This window comes from Nyctereutes procyonoides, unplaced genomic scaffold (assembly GCF_905146905.1).
Source record: "Nyctereutes procyonoides isolate TBG_1078 unplaced genomic scaffold, NYPRO_anot_genome, whole genome shotgun sequence".
Lineage (NCBI taxonomy): Eukaryota > Metazoa > Chordata > Mammalia > Carnivora > Canidae > Nyctereutes > Nyctereutes procyonoides.
The window spans coordinates 124,738-142,223 of record NW_026575125.1 but is presented as its reverse complement, the minus strand read 5'-3'; the positions used below and the strand labels follow the sequence as shown (position 1 = coordinate 142,223).

The window sequence follows — 17,486 nt, the reverse complement described above, 5'->3', positions numbered from 1 at the left end:
GCCGTCCCCAGGCCCTGCTCTGGGACACTCTGCCCGGCAGCCCCGCTCCACCCTGACGCAGGGCCGCGGCGGCCTCACCTCTTGGGCTTCCGCTCCTTGGAGGAGCAGCTTCTCGGCTCCCGGTCCCCCGCGGCGCAGCCGGCCAGTGTGTCCGGCGTCCAGGTGGAGCACGTCCCCGCGGGCAGCTCTGCGGGCCGGGAGCCGTCAGACCGGGCCCCGCGGCCACCCCTCCCCGCCCGGGCCACCCTCCCCACACCTTGGGGCCGCTTGCTGTCCTTGCATATGGCGTCGAACGGGTTGGCGGCGGGCTCCTCCTCCCCCTGCGCCACGTAGTCCGTGCGCATCAGGGACTTGCGGTAGGCGAGCATGGGGTTCATGTCCCCCTCCCCAAACACGGGCACGCCCTCAGGGATGGAGTCCTGGAAGTGGGCGAGTCTGCGGGCAACGGGGCGCGGTGGGGGCGTCAGGGGACACGCCCCCGGGCACCCCGCGGTCCGTCCCCTGCTGGGCTAAGGGCCCCGGAGCCCCGCGGGAGAAGCGCCCCCTGCGGCGCAGGGCGATCCTGCAGCACAGACCCCAGCAGCGCAGGCTCAGCCCGCCGGAGGGAGCGGCCACCCTCAGCCCGGGTCATGCCCACCCGAGAACCTCCCATTCCCACGCCCCTCTGGGGCCTGCACACTCACGCGGCCGCGCGCTCCGCGGGCGGGATCTTGCACGAGAACTCGGCCAGCACGAGCAGGAAGCTGAGGTTGGGGAAGCGCTGGCGGGCCTCCTCCTCGGGTACCGGGGACTCGGAGAAGGCGAACGCCAGCCCGCGCCTGGGGACCGGTCCCGCGGGAGGTGGGCCGGAGGGCGGAGGCACAGACGGGAGGCAGTGGGGCATCAGGTGGGGCTCCCACGGGACGGGTGGGGTCAGGTGAGGCTTGGGGGGAGGGCGGGTATTAGACGGGGCACAGCACCAGGTGGCGCTCATTGGGGCAGGGTGGCTGGTGGGGGTCACTCTGGGGACACGGGTCGGCGGGGTCACTGCAGACAATGATCAGGTAGGGTCACAATGGGGACAGGGGTCAGCGGGGTCACGCCAGGGACTGGGGTCCGGTGGGGCTGGGACACGGATCGGATGGGGACAGGAATCGGGTGGGGGGTCACACTGGGGACAGGGTTAGGCGGGGTCACATCCGGGAAAGGGGCTGGGCAGGGGTCAGACCTGGGACAGGAGTCGGGCAGGGTCATAATGAGGCCGGCGGTCAGGCGGGGGTCACAAGGGGGCAGGATGGGACACCCAGGAGCACAGCAGCAGGTGACGCGGGCCGGGGCGTGGGTCGGGCAGGTCAGGGCCGCTCCCGGCATGCACCTGTGGATCAGGTGGGCGGCGTCGCGGGCAGAGTCGAAGCCGAGCGTGAGCGCGAAGCGGCGGGCCAGCAGGCGGATGGAGTAGAAGGGGCCGCAGATGAACTCGATGGGGTCGGAGCCGAGGCCGTACGTGTCCACGTGCTTCTGGAACAGCTGCGGGAGCACAGGGCCGTGGGGCAGGGGTGCGGGCGACCCCGCGGCCCTGGCACCTGGCGGTGGCCCTGCACGAGCTCAGCTGCAGGGGGTGCCGCACCCGGAGTGGGGGGGCGCCGTGTGCGTGGGCGCGCAGCCGCGCCTCGTCAGCGCTACAAGGAGGCACAGCGTGGCCTTGTGGTCGCCAGAGTGGGGCGCAGAGCGCGAAGCCGGCACAGGAGCCGGGGGCTTGTGGCCTGACTGTGCCCCCCGCCCCGGGCAGGGACGTTCAACAACACCCGGAGAAACAAGCGTCTCTTGCGCCCCCCTCTGCGCCCCTCCGCCCAGGGCCGAGGCAGCGGGCCCAAGGCTGTCTGCAGGGGACCCTGCAGGGGCTGGGGGGGACGAGCACGGCGGTACATACCGCTACCCACGGCGGGATCCGCGGATCCCCAGGCCGCGGGTGACACCTGCCCCGCCCTCCCCGGTGACCACAGGCTCCACAGGAAACCAGCGAAAACCAGCAAGATGTGGCGGGGGCGTCCGTGGTGGGGACGTGGTGCCGACGTTGCACGCTTGCCCTGGGGAAGCTCCGCATCACTGTTGAGTGTCGGGGGTGTGCACGGTGAGGTGAGTGGGTGTCGCGGGTGTGCACAGCCCTCGGCAATCGGGAAACAGAAGCCGCGTTCCGGAACCCGCGGGGCAGAGCCCGTGCGCCAAGTGCCCAGGGAGGGGCCTGCCCCCCACGCCCACAGGCAGCACCAGGGCCAGGACCGCGGGGGCAGCAAATGCCCCCCGGCCCTGCCAAAGACGCGTGGAGACTCAGCCCCGGGGGGAGAGGCGGGACCCACGTCCTTCCAGAAACCTCGCACGTCGGCGGCCCCACGTGGGTGCACAGAGCCAGAACCAGGAGAAGGGGCGGCCGCGCGGTCTTCTGAGACCCCAATGCCACGGACGTCCACGCGGCCCACGCTCGAGACCCTCCCCACGCGTCTGAGTCGCCCCTGGTGATGAGAGGCAGACACCCCCGGGTGCGAAGCAGGACACCAAGCCCGAGTCCCGGTGGAGGGGGTGCGCACGGCTGGGCCGCGAGGAGCAGCGGTGCCGTGGCGGGGTGTCCCCACGATGCGGCCCACGCCGGGGCGCCGGGAGACGCTCACCTGCTGCAGGCACAGGAGCAGGGACAGCGCGTTGCGCAGCCTGTCGTTCTGTCTCGTCCTCGTCATGGTCTCCTTGATGATGTCGCCGAAGTGATGGTAGTGCTGTGAGCCACACGGAAGCCGTCAGCACCGCCCCGCCTGCGCGCCCACGCTCTCCTCACCGTGTTCCACGGGACACGCTCAGGGCGGCCACGCACCTCGGACCCCGGGCTCCCCGGGGCCTCCTGGACGGGGACCCCACGGTGCGCTCAGCACCACCTGGGAGGGGGCGCGCCCCACACAACCTGGGGCGCTGGTCCTTGCAGCCCCTGCGTGCCGTGAGCCTCAGGCCCACGCGGGGTGAAGATGGGGAAAGAGAAACAGCGTGGCACACGCCAAACTCGGAGTCAAAGAGGGATCGAGACCGGATTTCCCACAAATGACCCCGAACAAGGGGTTCGCGTCTCTGTCGTACAGAACACCTAAAGGAGGTCCCGACGGAGCGGCTTCTGGGACGGGAGGTGCGGTGACTGTCCACCGCGGCCGTCCTCCGTGCATGCACCCACGCGGGTACCCGCCACTCCTCCACCCGCCCGGTCGTCCGTCTGTCCACGCAGCCATCCATGTGCCCACCGACTCATCCACCTGTCACAGCCTCCCCTGCCCATCCGTCCGTCTACGCAGCCACCCGAGCGTCGTCCACCCACTTAGCCGCCGACTCCTCCGCCAGCACCTCCCCTCGCGTCTGGGCGTCACGCGTTCCTCCACGCGGTCGTCAGAACCACTGCCCCCGCCGATCCGGCACGGACAGTGGTGCCTCGGCTCAGCCCGGCCCTCGCTACGCTCACGCTCACTCTCGGGGAGGAAAGTGCCAACAGCGGTGCTTCCGTGAACCACCCGGCACAGCTTGAAAACCCAGGACACGACGCCCCAAGTGAAAACCCGCCCCAGGGCCCAGCTGTGGGAAGAGGCGCTCGTGACACCAACAGGGACGCCGTCCACACGCACACGTGGGCTCCTCCGGGGGAGGACCCGGGTCCCAACGGGGAGTCCGGGAGTCCGTGGGTACTTTGCACGCCCGGCGTCGCCGCCAGGTCTGGGCAGCGGCGCACGCACCTTCAGGTAGAACTGGTACACGGCGGCGGCCGCGCTCATCTCCAGCACGTTGCACACGATGAGCTTGCAGAACACGGCCAGCATGTTCCTCCTGTGGAACAGCTCGTGCAGCTCGTCCGCGTCCTCCTCCCTGTACACTCGGCGGCCACCTGGGGACACAGCCCGCGCCCTGCCTTCCACCGCCCCTGTCGCGGCCCAGCGTGTGCGGGCGGGGCGGGGGGCCCGCATCCTGTCCGGGGACAGGAGCCGGGACAGCAAGGGGGCAGGGCCACCAGAGCACACCCCAACCCCAGGGTGCAGGCGCAGACCAGACCAGGAGGGCCGTGGGGCCCTGCATGTCCGGGTCCTGACCGCCTGCCTGGACAGGCCCCACGCGCCCCCTCACGGCGCGAACCACAGCGACACACGCCCGGGGATGCAGCTCCAGAACCCAGGGGGCACAGCACCCCAAGGCCCATCCAGGCTCCCCAGGGCCCTCCTGCCCTGTGCCCTCCGGCTGCCCCCAGCTCTCTCCCCTCCTGACCCCTGCCTGTCCCACCTCTCCCCCCCCAGAGGTCCCCCCACCTGCCCCCCGGCCCTCTCCTGCCCTCCTGCCCCTGGCTCTCTCCCAGCTCCCCCCCAGGCCCCCTCCTGCCCCAGGCTGCCCTGGCTCCCTCCAGGTCCCCCCAGCCCCGAGGCCCCCCACGGCTCCCCCAGGTCCCTGGAGGCTGACCTGCGGCTCCCGCGTCCTCCAAGAACACGTGCTCCCTGACGAAAGTGAGCAGCTTGCACTGCAGGACGTGATCAGGGACGAAGAACAGCAGCCCCAGGCCTGTGTCCTCCTCGGGGCCCTGGTGGCTCAGGATGAGCAGCAGGTCACACAGCAGGATGAAGGCCTGAGGGGGCGGGGGGTGAGGGGGCGCCCAGGGACAGGACCCCACCCCCACAGGGACCTATCTCGTGCGCCACCCACACAGAGCTCCCAGGGCATTCAGCACCCAGCGCCCTCACCTGAACCCCACCCCGCAGGCACAACAGGCCCAAGTGTGAAGGTACGGATGGGACCAGCACGCGAGACGTTTGGGGACGTCAGACGGGCCGTCACATGCCGGCGCTCAAGGGTGACAGAACGATGGGACACGCAGGCGGGACGTGCACACGCTGCACACATGCAACACGCAGTTGGGACACAACACATGGGCAGGACACACGCTGCACATGCAACATGTGGTCAGGACATGCACACGCAACACGTGGCAGGACACACTGCACATGCAACACGTGGTCAGGACACATGCAACATGCGGTTGGGACATGCACACAACACGGTCAGGACACGCTGTACATGCAACACGTGGTCAGGACACATACAACATGCGGTTGGGACACGCTGTACATGCAACACGTGGTCAGGACACATGCAACACGCGGTTGGGACACGCACACAACACACGGGCAGGACACATTGCACACACAACACGGTCAGGACACGCTGTACATGCAACAGGCTGTCAGGACACACACAACACACAGTCGGGACACACACATGCACAACACGCGGGCAGGACACGCTACACATGCAACACGCGGTCGGCAAACGCACATGCACAACACGCAGGTGGGCACCCACACCCCGCACATGGACGACACACGTGCGGGTCACACACCCTGTAACGTAACCCCTGTCCACCAGAAACCCAGCACGCGGCCGCAGCACGTGCCGCCGACGGACACCCGAGGCCCACACCCCACACACGGACAGCGATCGGAAACGTCCCCAGCAACCGGGCAGGAAAGGCGGGCCGAGGCCACCACCGAGCCCCACGGACAGGGCGGCCGTGACACACCTGGAGCACGGGGCGCGCGGGGTCATAGGACAGGGCAATGGCTGCCGAGGGACACATGCCCCCCACCCCCATAGTGAACGGCCGCGCACGAGACACGCTTTATCCACAGCAGGACAGTCTCCCGAGTGGACGCCAGGAGCCCGGACCCGCATCGCCGAGCCTTCACCCCGGCTCCCCCGCTCGTGCCCCCACAGACTCCGTGCGCCAGAGCCACCAGAGGCACCTCTGTCCACGCCCGGGGCACCCGCAGGCCACCGCCTCGCAGCAGGCTCCGGGCAGCTGGTGCGGCCTGTCCCCACATCCGGCCCCCACGGTCCCCCGCGGCACACCCACCTTCTCGCTCAGCACCTTGCTCTGGTGGCTCAGGTACACGCGGCAGGCCAGGCAGAACTTGAGCAGCCGCTTCCTCAGGTCCAGGAGCGCCTCCTGGGGGCGGGGGCGGGGCCTCCATAAGCAGGCACCCAGCCCCGACCCCCACGCCCCTCCCATCCCATACCTCCTTTCCCCATCTGCCTCCCCGCCCTCACCCCACACCCCCCGCCACTCCCCCCACCGCCACCGCCCCTCCCCGTCACCCCCCCTCCACCGCCCCATTCTCTCCCCACTGCCCTGTGCTGCTCAGGACTGCCTGAGGCCTGTGCACCCCCAGGGAAGCACGGACATACCCCGGAACCTGTCTGGCTCCCCACACGGGCACTGGCCAGCACCAGGGACTGAGGTCTCCGCCCACAGACACCCCTGCTTCGTGGGGCAGGTGCACAGGGCGCTCGGGCCGTGGCCTCAGGCGGGCGCTCATGTCACAGCCGCGGAGCCCCGCCAGCCCGGGACGACGGATGACAGGGCCTGTGCCTGCACCCACCCCCCACAAGCTCCCTCCCACCGCGCACGGCTGCACAGGCCCCACCCTGTCCACGCCTGCACCCACCTGGGACGGCAGCCGGTCCGTGGCCGCCACGATCTGCCACAAGAGCGCGTAGTAGGTGCACTGCAGCGCGCAGTGGACGACCTGAGGGGCGCGGGCCGTCAGCCGGGAGCACCGTGCAGGGACCCCGAGCTGGCCGACGCCCCCCCGCACACTGCGCCCGCCCGCCCCGCTCACCTCCGTGGGCAGGCTGCCCTGGTGTCTGCGGAACGTCAGCAGGCTGTCCATCTTTTCGTACAGGTTCCAGCCGCTCAGGTCGTGTGTGCTGCGCACGAGGCCCACGAGGCGTCTCAGCACCCGCCTCGGCCCCGGGGTGAGCCGCTGAGGGCGGTCGGTCAGCGGCCTGGGGCTGAGGGACCGCCCGCGGGGACGCTGGGGGCACCCTCCCCACACGGCGGGCGGGGGCTCTGTCCACTACGGTGTCCAGCCCCGTGGGTGAGGCAGCCCCAGCTCCCGGGACTTGGCTCAGCCCCAGGCACACCCATGGACACCCGGCAGCACTGTCCCCACCCCACCCCCGCTCGCAGTCAGGCAACAGCCCGAGGGCAGGGGCGCGCGCCCCTCACCTGTAGAAGGCAGCCAGCCTCCGCAGCGTGGAGCAGATGCGCCCCATCTCCCCGTGTCCCAGGAACAGGCCTTGTTTCTGCAGGGCAGGGAGAGCACGCGGGGTGGGGCGGACCTCACACGGCCCAGGCGGCTTCCCTGGGCCCGCGCTCCCCCCCCCGCTGTCTGTCCCCCACTTCGGAAGGCAGCGCTGGACACTCCCAAAAAGGGAAATTGTGTCACAGCCCATCCCGCGTCCAGCTCGCCGGGAGACACGGGAGACCAGAGGCCACCCCAGAGAAGGGGAGGCTGCTGGCAAGCAAGGCCGGACGATCTGGGATGGGCCAGCTCCCTGCACCCGTCTCACGCCCCGTGAAGAACCCGCCACGCGGGACACGTTCCTCGCTCCGCAGCTGGGAGAACAGGCGCAGAAGCGCTCGCGGCCCCCTAGCACCCCAGGATCAGGGAGGCCCCGGGCTGCGGAACTCAGAGCAACGTGAACTCCTTATGCGGTAACGGGCCGAGTCCAGGCCACACCCCTGGCCCACAGCTCACGCGGCCCTCCGCCGCCTGCGTGGAAGTTCCACCGGAACGCGGCCCAGTGACGCCAGGCACAGGACGGCCCAGCAGCGCACAGTCACGCCGCAGCTCCTTACACACCAGTGCCTGGTGGACGCAGGCCAGGGCCTCCGACAGGCTGTGCTCTGGGGGCTTACAGGGCTCCCGCGGGGAGAAACAGGCCACTCTGTCACCCCCAGCCGAGCGTACACGCTGCCAGCAGATCGGGTGCAGCACCAGCAGTCGGGGCTCAAAGGGGAACCCACCCTGCATCCCCAGGGTCACACTGGCGAGGTCACGGAGCTGACCCCTGACAGGTGCACGCTCTATAACACTTCAACAAGAGAGCACGGAGCCTCAGTACCCTCATTCAGCACGGGGTCCCCACCTCCACGCATTTCCCCAAGCCCCCGCCTACACCCCAACATCCGCACCACCACATCACGGCCCACACGGAGCCCCCAAAGCCCCCGCAGCCCGCACCTCGTGTTGGATGAACACGTCCAGCAGCGGGGTCAGCACGTCCACCAGCATGTCAACCAGCCGGCTGCAGGCGGGGGCAGCCTGGCCGTGGGCAGAGCCGCCCTCGTCACAGTAGGTGCCGTAGGCGCGGGCACAGGCCTCCAGCACCGCCACGTCCGAGTGCCGCTGCACCAGGCAGTCCAGCTCGAGGAGCGCCGCGTCCAGGTACTGGGGGGCGGGGGAGCAACGGCTGGTCAGGGGACTGGAGGGGGGTCGAGAGGGCCACTCAGGGGCTCAGGAGATTGAGGCCGAACGTGCCAGCGAAAGATCAGGAGATTAGGTAGGAAGCCATCGGGTCATGGGTTGAGATGAAAGGTCATGGGGTCAAGGACAAAAGGTCAGCAGTCAAATGGGGAGCTGTCAGGGGTCACAGGGTTGAGAGATGAGGGGTGGGGTGGAAAATCACAGGGTTGAGCAATCAGGGGCTAGAAGAAAAGGGCCAGGTGGGGCCCAGGGCAGGGAGTATGTGGGCAAGAGAGGATGCTCATAGGAGCTGCAAACAGGAGTCAGGACCCTGCCACTGGGTGGGAGACGGCTGACCCCTGCAGGGTGGACAGGGAGGAGGAAAGGAGCCCCCACACCTGACACCCCAGGGAGGGGGATGCAGCCCCCTTGTCTAAACGCACAGAAGCAGGTGTGGCCCTAGTGGAGAGGGTGAGGACCCGGAGGGGTAGGGGTGTGGCCCCAGGGAAGGGGGCGTGACCCAGGGGAAGGGTAGGGCTCTAGGGAAGAGGTCTTGGCCCCAGGGGACACAGGCACGGACTCAAAGAGGTGTGGCCGCAGTGAGTGGGTGTGGCTCTAGGGAGTGGGCGTGGCCCCAGGAAAGGGGTGTGGCCCGGAGGAGGGCTGCGGGGGGAGGGGCGTGACCTAGAGGATTAGGGGCGTGGCCAGGAGGGCAGCTGTGGCTCTAGGAAAGGGGCGTGGCCTGGAGGCATAGGGGCGTGGCGAGGAGGGCAGCTGGGCTCTAGGAAAGGAGGCGTGGCCGCGGTTGGTGGGCGTGCCCCCAAGAAAAGGGGGTGGAGCAGAGGAGGGCTGGTGGAAGGGGCGTGGTTTCGTGGACTAGGGGCGTGGCCAGGGGCAGCTGTGGCTCTAAGCAAGGGGCATGGCTTGGTGAGTGGGCGTGGTTTAGAGGAGTGGGGGCGTGGCCTGGGCGGCTGTGGCTCAGGAAAGGAGGCGTGGCCGCGGTGAGTGGGCGTGGCTCTAGGAACGCGGGCGTAGCCCCAACGAGAGGGTGTGGCCCAGAGGAGGGCTGTGGCTCTAGGGAAGTGGGCGTGGCCCCAGGAAAGGGGTGTGGCCCAGGAGGGCTGCGGGGGGAGGCGGCGTGGCCTAGAGGAGTCGGGGCGTGGCCAGGAGGGCAAGAGTGGCTCTAGGCAAGGAGCGTGACTGGTGAGTGGGCGTGGCTTAGGGGAGTGGGGGCGTGGCCAGGAGGGCAGCTGGGGCTCTAGGAGAGGAGGCGTGGCCGCGGCTGGTGGGCGTGTCCCAGAGGAGTGCTGTGGCTCTAAAGGGGCGTGGCCCGGAGGTGAGTGGGCGTGGCCCAGAAGGGGCGCTGCTGCTCTGGGGGAAGGGGCGTAGCCCGGAGAGGAGGAGGAGGACCCGCTCCCCCCCACCCCCGCGAGGCCGTCCCCCTGGGAGGCGCCCGGAACCGGGCACTCACGGAGCCCAGGCCGTCCATGTCGTACACGTCCAGGTTGCAGTACTGAGGGATCTGCAGGAGGGGGGTCACCTTCTCTTTGTCCGCTGCAAACTGCCCAGAGAGCAGGCGTGACGCGGAGCCTCCCCAGCGCCCTCCTGCAGCCTCCGGACCTGCCCTGGAGCCCCCCAGCGCCCGCTCCCGGCCTCGGGCCCTTCCCCACTCGGCACCTTGGACAGCAGCCGGGGCAGCACCTTGACAAAGTGTCGGCTCATGTTGGCATGCTCGCGCCAGCGGCGGGTCCCGTCCACCTCCCTGGCACCCTGCAGGCAGAGCATGCATGGCCTGAGCCCACGGCCCACACGAGTCCCGCAGTGGCCCGGGGACCTGCTCCCACGTGACCAGGTCACACGCGGGCGGCGCTGCCCGGAAACCGAGAACAGAGCTCCGGATTGCCTCTGGTGTTGGCTTTCCAGGAAAGCGTTTCCCTTGCAGGGAAGCCATCAGGACTGAGTTGTCTCCCGCAAGTTCACACCTCGCGGTGACCCTAACGCCGCAGGGTTGGTGTCATAAGAATGAGAGAGGAGGGCACAGAGCCGGACACGTGCACAAGGGAGAATGCGACAGCCACGTGAGGACGGAGGCAGAGACGCGGCCACAGCCTGAGAATTCCAGGAGGTGAAACAGGCCGGAAGGATCCTTCCCTGCAGCCCCGGAAGGACCCCGCCTGCATCTCGGTGGTCCTGCCCGCCCGGGCTCAGACGTCTGGTCTCTAGGACTGCGGTGAGCGCTTAATTCCCATGGCTTTATGTCCCCCGGGACACCAGAGGCTCACACGGAGGCAATTCAGAGGCTGGCCGACACACTGCCGTGTCCGGTGTGAACACGGCGGGGGGGGGACTGCGCAGGGCCCGCCCCAGGGAGGCAGGCGGCAGACACGGACCAGCTGTCACACGGCCTGGCAGCCAGCAGGAGGGGTGCGCGGAAGCCGCGGGCACCTCCAGCAGCACCTACCTGGGCGGCCGGGAGCCCCGCCCGCAGCGCCAGCGGCCAGGTGAGCAGCCAGGGTGGCAAGCGCAAGGCTGAAGCGGCAGCAAGCGGTCCCCGGCCCCGGGCAGGGCGCGGCAGGGCTGAGGCAGGCGCGGGCACCCACAGCGCCCCCGCGCGCAGGGCTCCCAGCAGCGGCACAGCAGCCACAGCGCAGCGGTCAGCACAGGGGAGGAAGCGCATCCAGGCAGGGGGCAGGGGTGGCACTGACTTTCTTGCCCAGGCGGCGGCCAGCGGGAGGGCGGCCCTCGGCAGCCTGTCTCACGGCGGCCACGAGGATCTCGATGAGCACTCTTTCCTGCTGGCTCGTCAGCGCTGCGGGGACAGGGAGACGGGGGCAGGTCAGCCCACGCCGACCTTCACCGGGTCACGGAAGCTTCTGGATTGATGCACTGCTGAGAGGCCTGGCTGGGCCTGGCCCGGGCTCGGAGCACGTGCGGAGCGGAGGCTCCTGGGCACAGCAGGCCCCGACCCGGCTCACGCACTCAGCGGTGTACAGAACCAGGGCCAGCCCTTTCCTCTAAGTGTGCACACAGCCCCGGGCCGCGTGCTCACGGCAACCCGACGCCACCTCTAGCGGCAGGCGGCGGCCCACCCGGCACCGTCCCGTACCCTGGGACTCAGGTCTAAAGCCACGCACTTGAGGGGACACTGTGTTCACCGGCTGCTCCACAGGGACTTTCACCCCCCGAGGTCACAGCCACCCAGAACCTCAGAACAGGAGCTTGTGGGGAAACTGGATCTTTCCAGGTGTGACTAAGTGAGGCTCTGAGCTGAGCTCGTCCTGGACCAGGTGGCCCTGCGTCCAGCAACAGGGGTCCTTGTAAGAGACAGGAGGAGCCACAGATGCACAGGAGGAGCCCCGTGAGGATGGAGGACACGGGAGGGATGGGCCACCAGCCCGGGGAGGCCTGGGCCCCAGACGCTGGAAGAGGCGGGAGGGACCCTCCCCAGAGGCCCCGCCCTGGACCTCAGGGGTCCAGCCCCCGGACCTCAGACTCTGGTCTCCAGAGCTGGGAGGGGACGGATTCTTGTTTTAAGCCCCCAGGTTTGAGGTCATTTGTCACAGGCACCGCGAGAACCTCACACCCGGGTCCTCCTGTCCAGTGTCCCACATCCTGGGATCGGTGCCACTATGAGCCTGGGGGCAGCAAAGGCCCACGCTCAGGGTCAAAAAGCTCAGAGACCCCGCGGCGGGGCCTGAAAACTTGAGTCAGAGTAGAGGAGGTGCCCCGGTGATGAAGGAACGGGCCCCTCCGTGCCCCCCGGGAGCGTGGTGGAGGCTGCTGGCCCCGCCAGGAAGGGGACAGGCCTGGAGGCCTCAGGCATGGCTCAGGGACTCCAGGTTTTAGCAGAGGACACTTGTCTTCAGCAGGGCTGGGGTGGGGGGTCTCAGAGGGCAGGGCCTCGGGTGGGGCTGTGGGCCGGGGTCGGAGGAGGGGCAGTCTCCTTGGGGCGGTGCCCGGGGGGAGGGGACGGGGTGGTCTCAGAGGGGCGAGCCTGCCAGGGCTCATTCACCAGGCAGCTGCCCACACTGCATCCTGACCGTGGGGCCCAGGCTTTGATCCCCTTGCAGGAGAGCAGCCGCAGCCACTGTCCTGCGGACCCCAACTAGAGACTGGGGAGCCCCCCATCAAGGCCTGAGGACCCTTCGCCCCAGGGGAGCACGGCATGTGCCCCTCCCCCCGACCAACCAGTCAGGGAGCAAACACTGCACAGCAGTGTGGACAGGGCAGCTAGAGCCCCATGCCGCCCGCTCGTATCAGTGACACCGTGGACAGACGCTTGGCAGGACGGCGGGGGACCGCAGAGATGACGCGACATGGGAGGAGGGGCATGGCGGGACACAGGCGGACAAGGACACGAAACACGAGGTGGGGGCGGGACACAAGGGGGACTGGAGCACATGGGGACACTGGGACACGAGGGTGATGGGGATGGCAGGACACAGGGACATGGGGGAACGGCAGGACGCAGGGACACAACAGGACATGGGGGGACAGTGGGACGTGGGGAGGATAGCACGGCCCGGGGAGGACGGCAGGACAGGGAAGGATGGCAGGACACGGCAGGGACGGTGGGCCTAGGGGGACGGCAGGGCGGCCAGCAGGATCACGGGCCCGGCCCACGACTCCGAGCAGGCTCTGGCCACGCTCACCTTGGCGCCCGCCGCGTGGCTCCAGCAGCAGGGCCGTCATGCACTCCCAGTTGCGCACCAGGGCGGGCGCTGCCTCCCACAGGCCGTCCACCAGGTACGGGACGTGTCTGTGGAACTGACAGGGATGTGCCCGACGTGTGAGGTCGTGACAACGGGACAGCGGGACAAGTGAGGGGACGACACGCGATGACGACACGGGGCACGGAGGTCATGTGAGGGTGGCACAGGGCAGGGAGGACACGCAACGACGCAGAGACGAGAACACACGATGACGACGTGGGCAGGAAGCTCATGTCGAGAACACACGATGACGACGTGGGCAGGAAGCTCATGTGGCGGCAACACGAGGCCGGGAGGAGACGTGATGATGACACGGGGCACGGAGGTCACGTAATAACATGGGAAGGACACACGATGACAACACAGGGCAGGGAGGTCACGTGATGACGACACAGGGCACGGAGGTCATGCAATGACGACGAGCAGCAAGGAGAACACGTGATGACACAGGCAGGAACGGCCCCCTCCCGACCCCCCCGTGCGCGGACACGTGAGGACACAGCAGGACAGTGACCCGGCGGCCCGAGTCCCACGCGCCACAGCAAGGCTGTTCACACAGCGGGGAAGCAAGGCCCGGCCCAGCCCACCTCCGGGCCGTGGCACATGGTGTGGGACACGGCACGGAACTCGGGCTGCGGGGCGGGACCCAAGTCCAGGTCCCTCGTGTGGCTCGGACGCCGCGTCCCCGGGCCCCACGCTGCTGCGCCCTCACCTCACCCTGCAGGTAGAAGTCGATGAGCGTCTTCATGTTCTGGAGGTTTCTGTCAAACTCGTCAGGGGGCTCTTGGCCAAAGAAACCTTCGTGGGGCGGAGGGGCCAGGAGCCTAGGGAGACGAGAGAGGGGCCTCAACGTCGGCCTGGGGGGCTCCAAGCACGCGGCTGGGCCCCGGGTCCTCGAGGCTGGCCGACCTGCACCCTCGCCAGCACGCGCCACACTGAGACCCGGGGAGCAGGGCTACCAGGACCCGTGGAGGAAAGTTCTAGAACTGACTTCTGCTGTCCGAGCTGCCGGTCAGCTCAGGCCAGCGCTGGGCAGGGAATGAACAACCAGACTGAGGGACCTCCGGTGACCTCGGGGACAGGGGGGCTCGGGATCCAGGGGATCCAGGGGACCTCAGGAGATCTGGGGGCCTCAGGGAATCCAGGGGACCTTAGAGGATCCCAGGGACAGGGGGCCTCAGGGAATCCAGGAGACCTCAGGTGATCCCAAGGTTAGGCGGCCTCAGGGGATCCAGAGGGATCCAGGGACAGGGGACCTCAGGGGATCCCAGGGACACAGGGGGCCCCAGGGCATCCAAGGGCAGTAGACCTCAGAGGATCCCAAAGGCGGGCGCCCTCGGGGATGGGGGACCACCCCACCAAGTCAAGCAATCCCCGCGTAGACCTGCCTCTAACAGGTAACCAGTGAGCCTGCGTGCGGTCACGGGCGCGACGGTGGAGCAGCGTTCCTCTCCCGTGGTGCTCCCGCCCGTCCCGTCCTGTCCCCTGGGCCCGTCCTGTCCCCTATACAAAGCCCTGGCGCCTGACCTGCCCTCCAGCCTGCACCTGCAGGCCTGCAGCTGGCGGGACGTGGGACACGGGCTGTGGGGCCTGCCTCCGAAGTGCCGCACTCACCTCCTGCAGATGAGCTCGCCCGCGGCCGTGGCCATGGGCCTGTAGGCCGCGTACACAAACTGGAACAGGAACACGTACTCCATGGCCGAGAACACGCCCACGTAGTGCCTGGGGGGACGCGCTCGTGAGCCCCGGGCCTGCACGCCGGGCTTCCCCACACGTCGGCACGAGACGCGCTGCCACCAGGGCCCTGCCTCACACGCCCGTGCACGCGGGGCGCCACGCTCCCCTCCAATCCCCTGTTGGGCCACTGGCCCCAGGCGCAGCCTCCCCTACACGGGGCCCCCGGGAAGCCGACGCTCACTCACGCAGCCACGTCCCAGGACACGAGCCCAGGCCATGGGGGAAGATGCCACGAGAGCTGGCCCCCAGCGCAGGATCCTGGGAGGCCCGCCCCCGACAGGGCTGCCGGTCCTGGGCCCTTTCCCCTCCAGCCCCTGTGGGCACCGGGGCCTCTCCGGGGTGTGCCCCCGGCCCACGCAGCACTCCTGGTGCCAAGCAGGCAGGCGCCCTGCAGGGTGCACTCAGGGGGAGTGATCAGGGGATGAGGGTGGGCGACACCCCGACACCACATGGGGAATGCCACATTGTCCAAAGGTGCACGTTGAGCCCATGTGTGGCACCGTGTCCGCCGCAGCCCAGCCGTTTGCCGACAGCCCCTGGGCACTGCCAGAAGCAGCAGGAACAGGGCAGGGGACCTCGGGATTCTGGGGACACGGGGCCTCAGGCGATCCAGGGAGGATCCAAGGGTGGGGGGAGGCCCCAAGGATGCAGGAGACCCAAAGGGTAGGGGGAGACCACAAGGGCGGGGGGGGCCAGGGGTACGGGGGAGGCCCCAAGGACATGGCGGGAGACCCCAAGAGCAGGGGGGAGACCATAAGGGTGCAGGGAGGCCCCAAGGACGTGGGGAGATCCCAAGGGTGGGGGTAGAGGTCCCAGGGATGCAGGAGAGGCCCCAACGGTGGAGGAGTGACCTCAAGGATGTGGGGAGGCCCCAAGGGTGCAAGAAACCCCAAGGGCATGGGGGAGGCCCCAAGGAGGCGGGGAGGCCCCACGCAAGTGAGAGGTACCCCTGCACTCGCCCGCGGGCGCCGCACTCAGCAAGGAGCACACTCTGTGGTTCTGGGTCGGCCCCGTCCAAACCTCAAGCCCCAAAGCCACGCGACTCCGCCCAGTGTGGGGCACCCAGGCCCCTGCCGTGACCGACCCAGTGCACTGGCACCTGCCTGGGGACTCGGGCCACGGTGTGGCCCCAAGACCTGGAGCCTTACCCCCCGAGGCCCGCGAGCTGCCATCAGAGATGCAGCTGGAAGGCCTGGGAACAGGACCGCCAAGGGCGACAGAAGACGGACGTGCGTGTGGGAGCCCGGCCCAGCAGACGCACACTTGCACACTTCCTCCCCGTTGTAGAAGGCGGCGCCCCCTGATTAGACGCGGCCCACCCCCAGGGAGCACAGGCCAACCTATCCGGGAGCTCCTCAGCCGGAATCCCACGTAAGCTGCCGCCCGCAGCGCCCACCGACGGGGAGCAGCGAGGTTGACGCGAGGCTTCGGCCGTTGCCACTTCCTGGCAGGCGCGTGCAGCTTCCAGCTGCGGACTCGCCGCAGACCCCCAGCCATGACGAGCCCCACAGCTTCAGTCCCAGAGCCTGCTCTGCGTGCCCCAGGGCCACCCGCCACCGTGCAGGCCCTCAGGAGGGCTCCCCTCCCCAGCTCGCGCACACGTCCTGGGACGTCCCCACCTCTGCGACAGTGAGCCGATTCCCACCAGGGCCTCCTTCCACGTCCCCACGGCCCCGTCTCCCTGCAGGACGCTGACACAGCGGCCACAGGAACAGCACAGAGCAGGACACGCAGCCAGCCTGGGCTGCCCGCCCTCCACGGGGCAGGAGGCAGAGGCCCCCACCCGGGGCTGGAGGGGCCCCCACAGCCAGGCCTGCGGCACCCCTGGAGGACATGGCACCTGAAGGACGCAGGCCCGGCCGTGAGATGCGATCTGCCGCCCAGACCCAAGGCCTCCAGCACCTTCTGGATCCCCGTGCAAGTGCGCTACCCGCTGCCGCCAACGCCAAGAGAGTCGTGGGGTCCACTGGGGGACCTGCCGTCCCTGCCCACAGGCTTGTCTGGGTGGGCAGGAGAGGGCCCACGCCCCAAGTGCAGCCGCGCACTGTGCTCAGGACGGGGCGGCTCCAGGGCGCTGCAGGTGCTCCTCCCAGGACCCGGGCCAACCCAGGCCGTGCCGCCCGTGGGCGTCCTGCTCTGTGCATAGGGCGGTGCGCTCTCATGTGCCAGCTTGTCACCCATCTGTGCTCCTGGGGGGCGCAGGGAGCATCCTGCCAGGTGCGGGTGGCACCGGCCTCCACGGGACCCACAGCACGGCACGCAGGACGCCCGCACCCGTCCCCAGCTCCAGGGTGCCCGTGTGCGCGGCAGCAGGACACACAGCCACCGAGGATCCGACACCCAAGTGGCCTCACGCTGTCCTCGGCTCAGGGCACGCCGGCAGCACGGGCAGGCACGCAGCCTCTGCGGCACAGCATGTCCTCCCAGCACCCGTCCTGGCGTCTACACACAGGGCCGAGCAGGAGGCTGTGACCTGTGTCCCCGTGTCCCTGTGTCCCCGTGTTCCCAACACGCTTCACATCAACATCGGACGCCTGACTCTCAACAAGGAAGCTGCATCCTGCAGGCGCCGGACGTACAGGGGAACAAGCACCCATCGTCCCGGCCTAAGACCTCACAGGGATCCAGGAGCTTCCAGAAGGTTCTGTGGGCCGGGCCGGTCGCTGCTGCCTCCTGAATCCAGCCACTCTATCTCCTCGGAGCCCCTGACACACAGGCAGCAGCGGACGGGGGAGGCTGGGAC

General features: G+C 69.1%; 1 protein-coding gene across 5 annotated transcripts in view; it reads right to left on the bottom strand.

Annotated features, from left to right (window-relative positions):
- Positions 1 to 17,486, bottom strand: part of LOC129518438 (cohesin subunit SA-2-like) — a 45,876-nt gene that overhangs the window by 1,331 nt on the left and 27,059 nt on the right. For 3 of the 5 annotated variants that reach the window (XM_055338571.1, XM_055338570.1, XM_055338573.1), the window contains exons 14-31: positions 14,621 to 14,728; positions 13,719 to 13,830; positions 12,947 to 13,061; positions 11,000 to 11,103; positions 9,972 to 10,064; positions 9,766 to 9,855; positions 8,073 to 8,279; positions 7,055 to 7,131; positions 6,666 to 6,753; positions 6,492 to 6,572; positions 5,900 to 5,992; positions 4,453 to 4,615; positions 3,741 to 3,889; positions 2,646 to 2,747; positions 1,355 to 1,506; positions 684 to 818; positions 257 to 435; positions 79 to 187 (exon numbers count right to left, since the gene is read on the bottom strand). In XM_055338571.1, the coding sequence (XP_055194546.1) occupies positions 79 to 187; positions 257 to 435; positions 684 to 818; positions 1,355 to 1,506; positions 2,646 to 2,747; positions 3,741 to 3,889; positions 4,453 to 4,615; positions 5,900 to 5,992; positions 6,492 to 6,572; positions 6,666 to 6,753; positions 7,055 to 7,131; positions 8,073 to 8,279; positions 9,766 to 9,855; positions 9,972 to 10,064; positions 11,000 to 11,103; positions 12,947 to 13,061; positions 13,719 to 13,830; positions 14,621 to 14,728 (2,157 nt within the window). Of the gene's footprint in view, positions 1 to 78; positions 188 to 256; positions 436 to 683; positions 923 to 1,354; positions 1,507 to 2,645; positions 2,748 to 3,740; positions 3,890 to 4,452; positions 4,616 to 5,899; positions 5,993 to 6,491; positions 6,573 to 6,665; positions 6,754 to 7,054; positions 7,132 to 8,072; positions 8,280 to 9,765; positions 9,856 to 9,971; positions 10,065 to 10,999; positions 11,104 to 12,946; positions 13,062 to 13,718; positions 13,831 to 14,620; positions 14,729 to 17,486 lie in introns of those variants that run through there. The other 2 variants (XM_055338572.1, XM_055338574.1) reach the window with 2 other exon arrangements.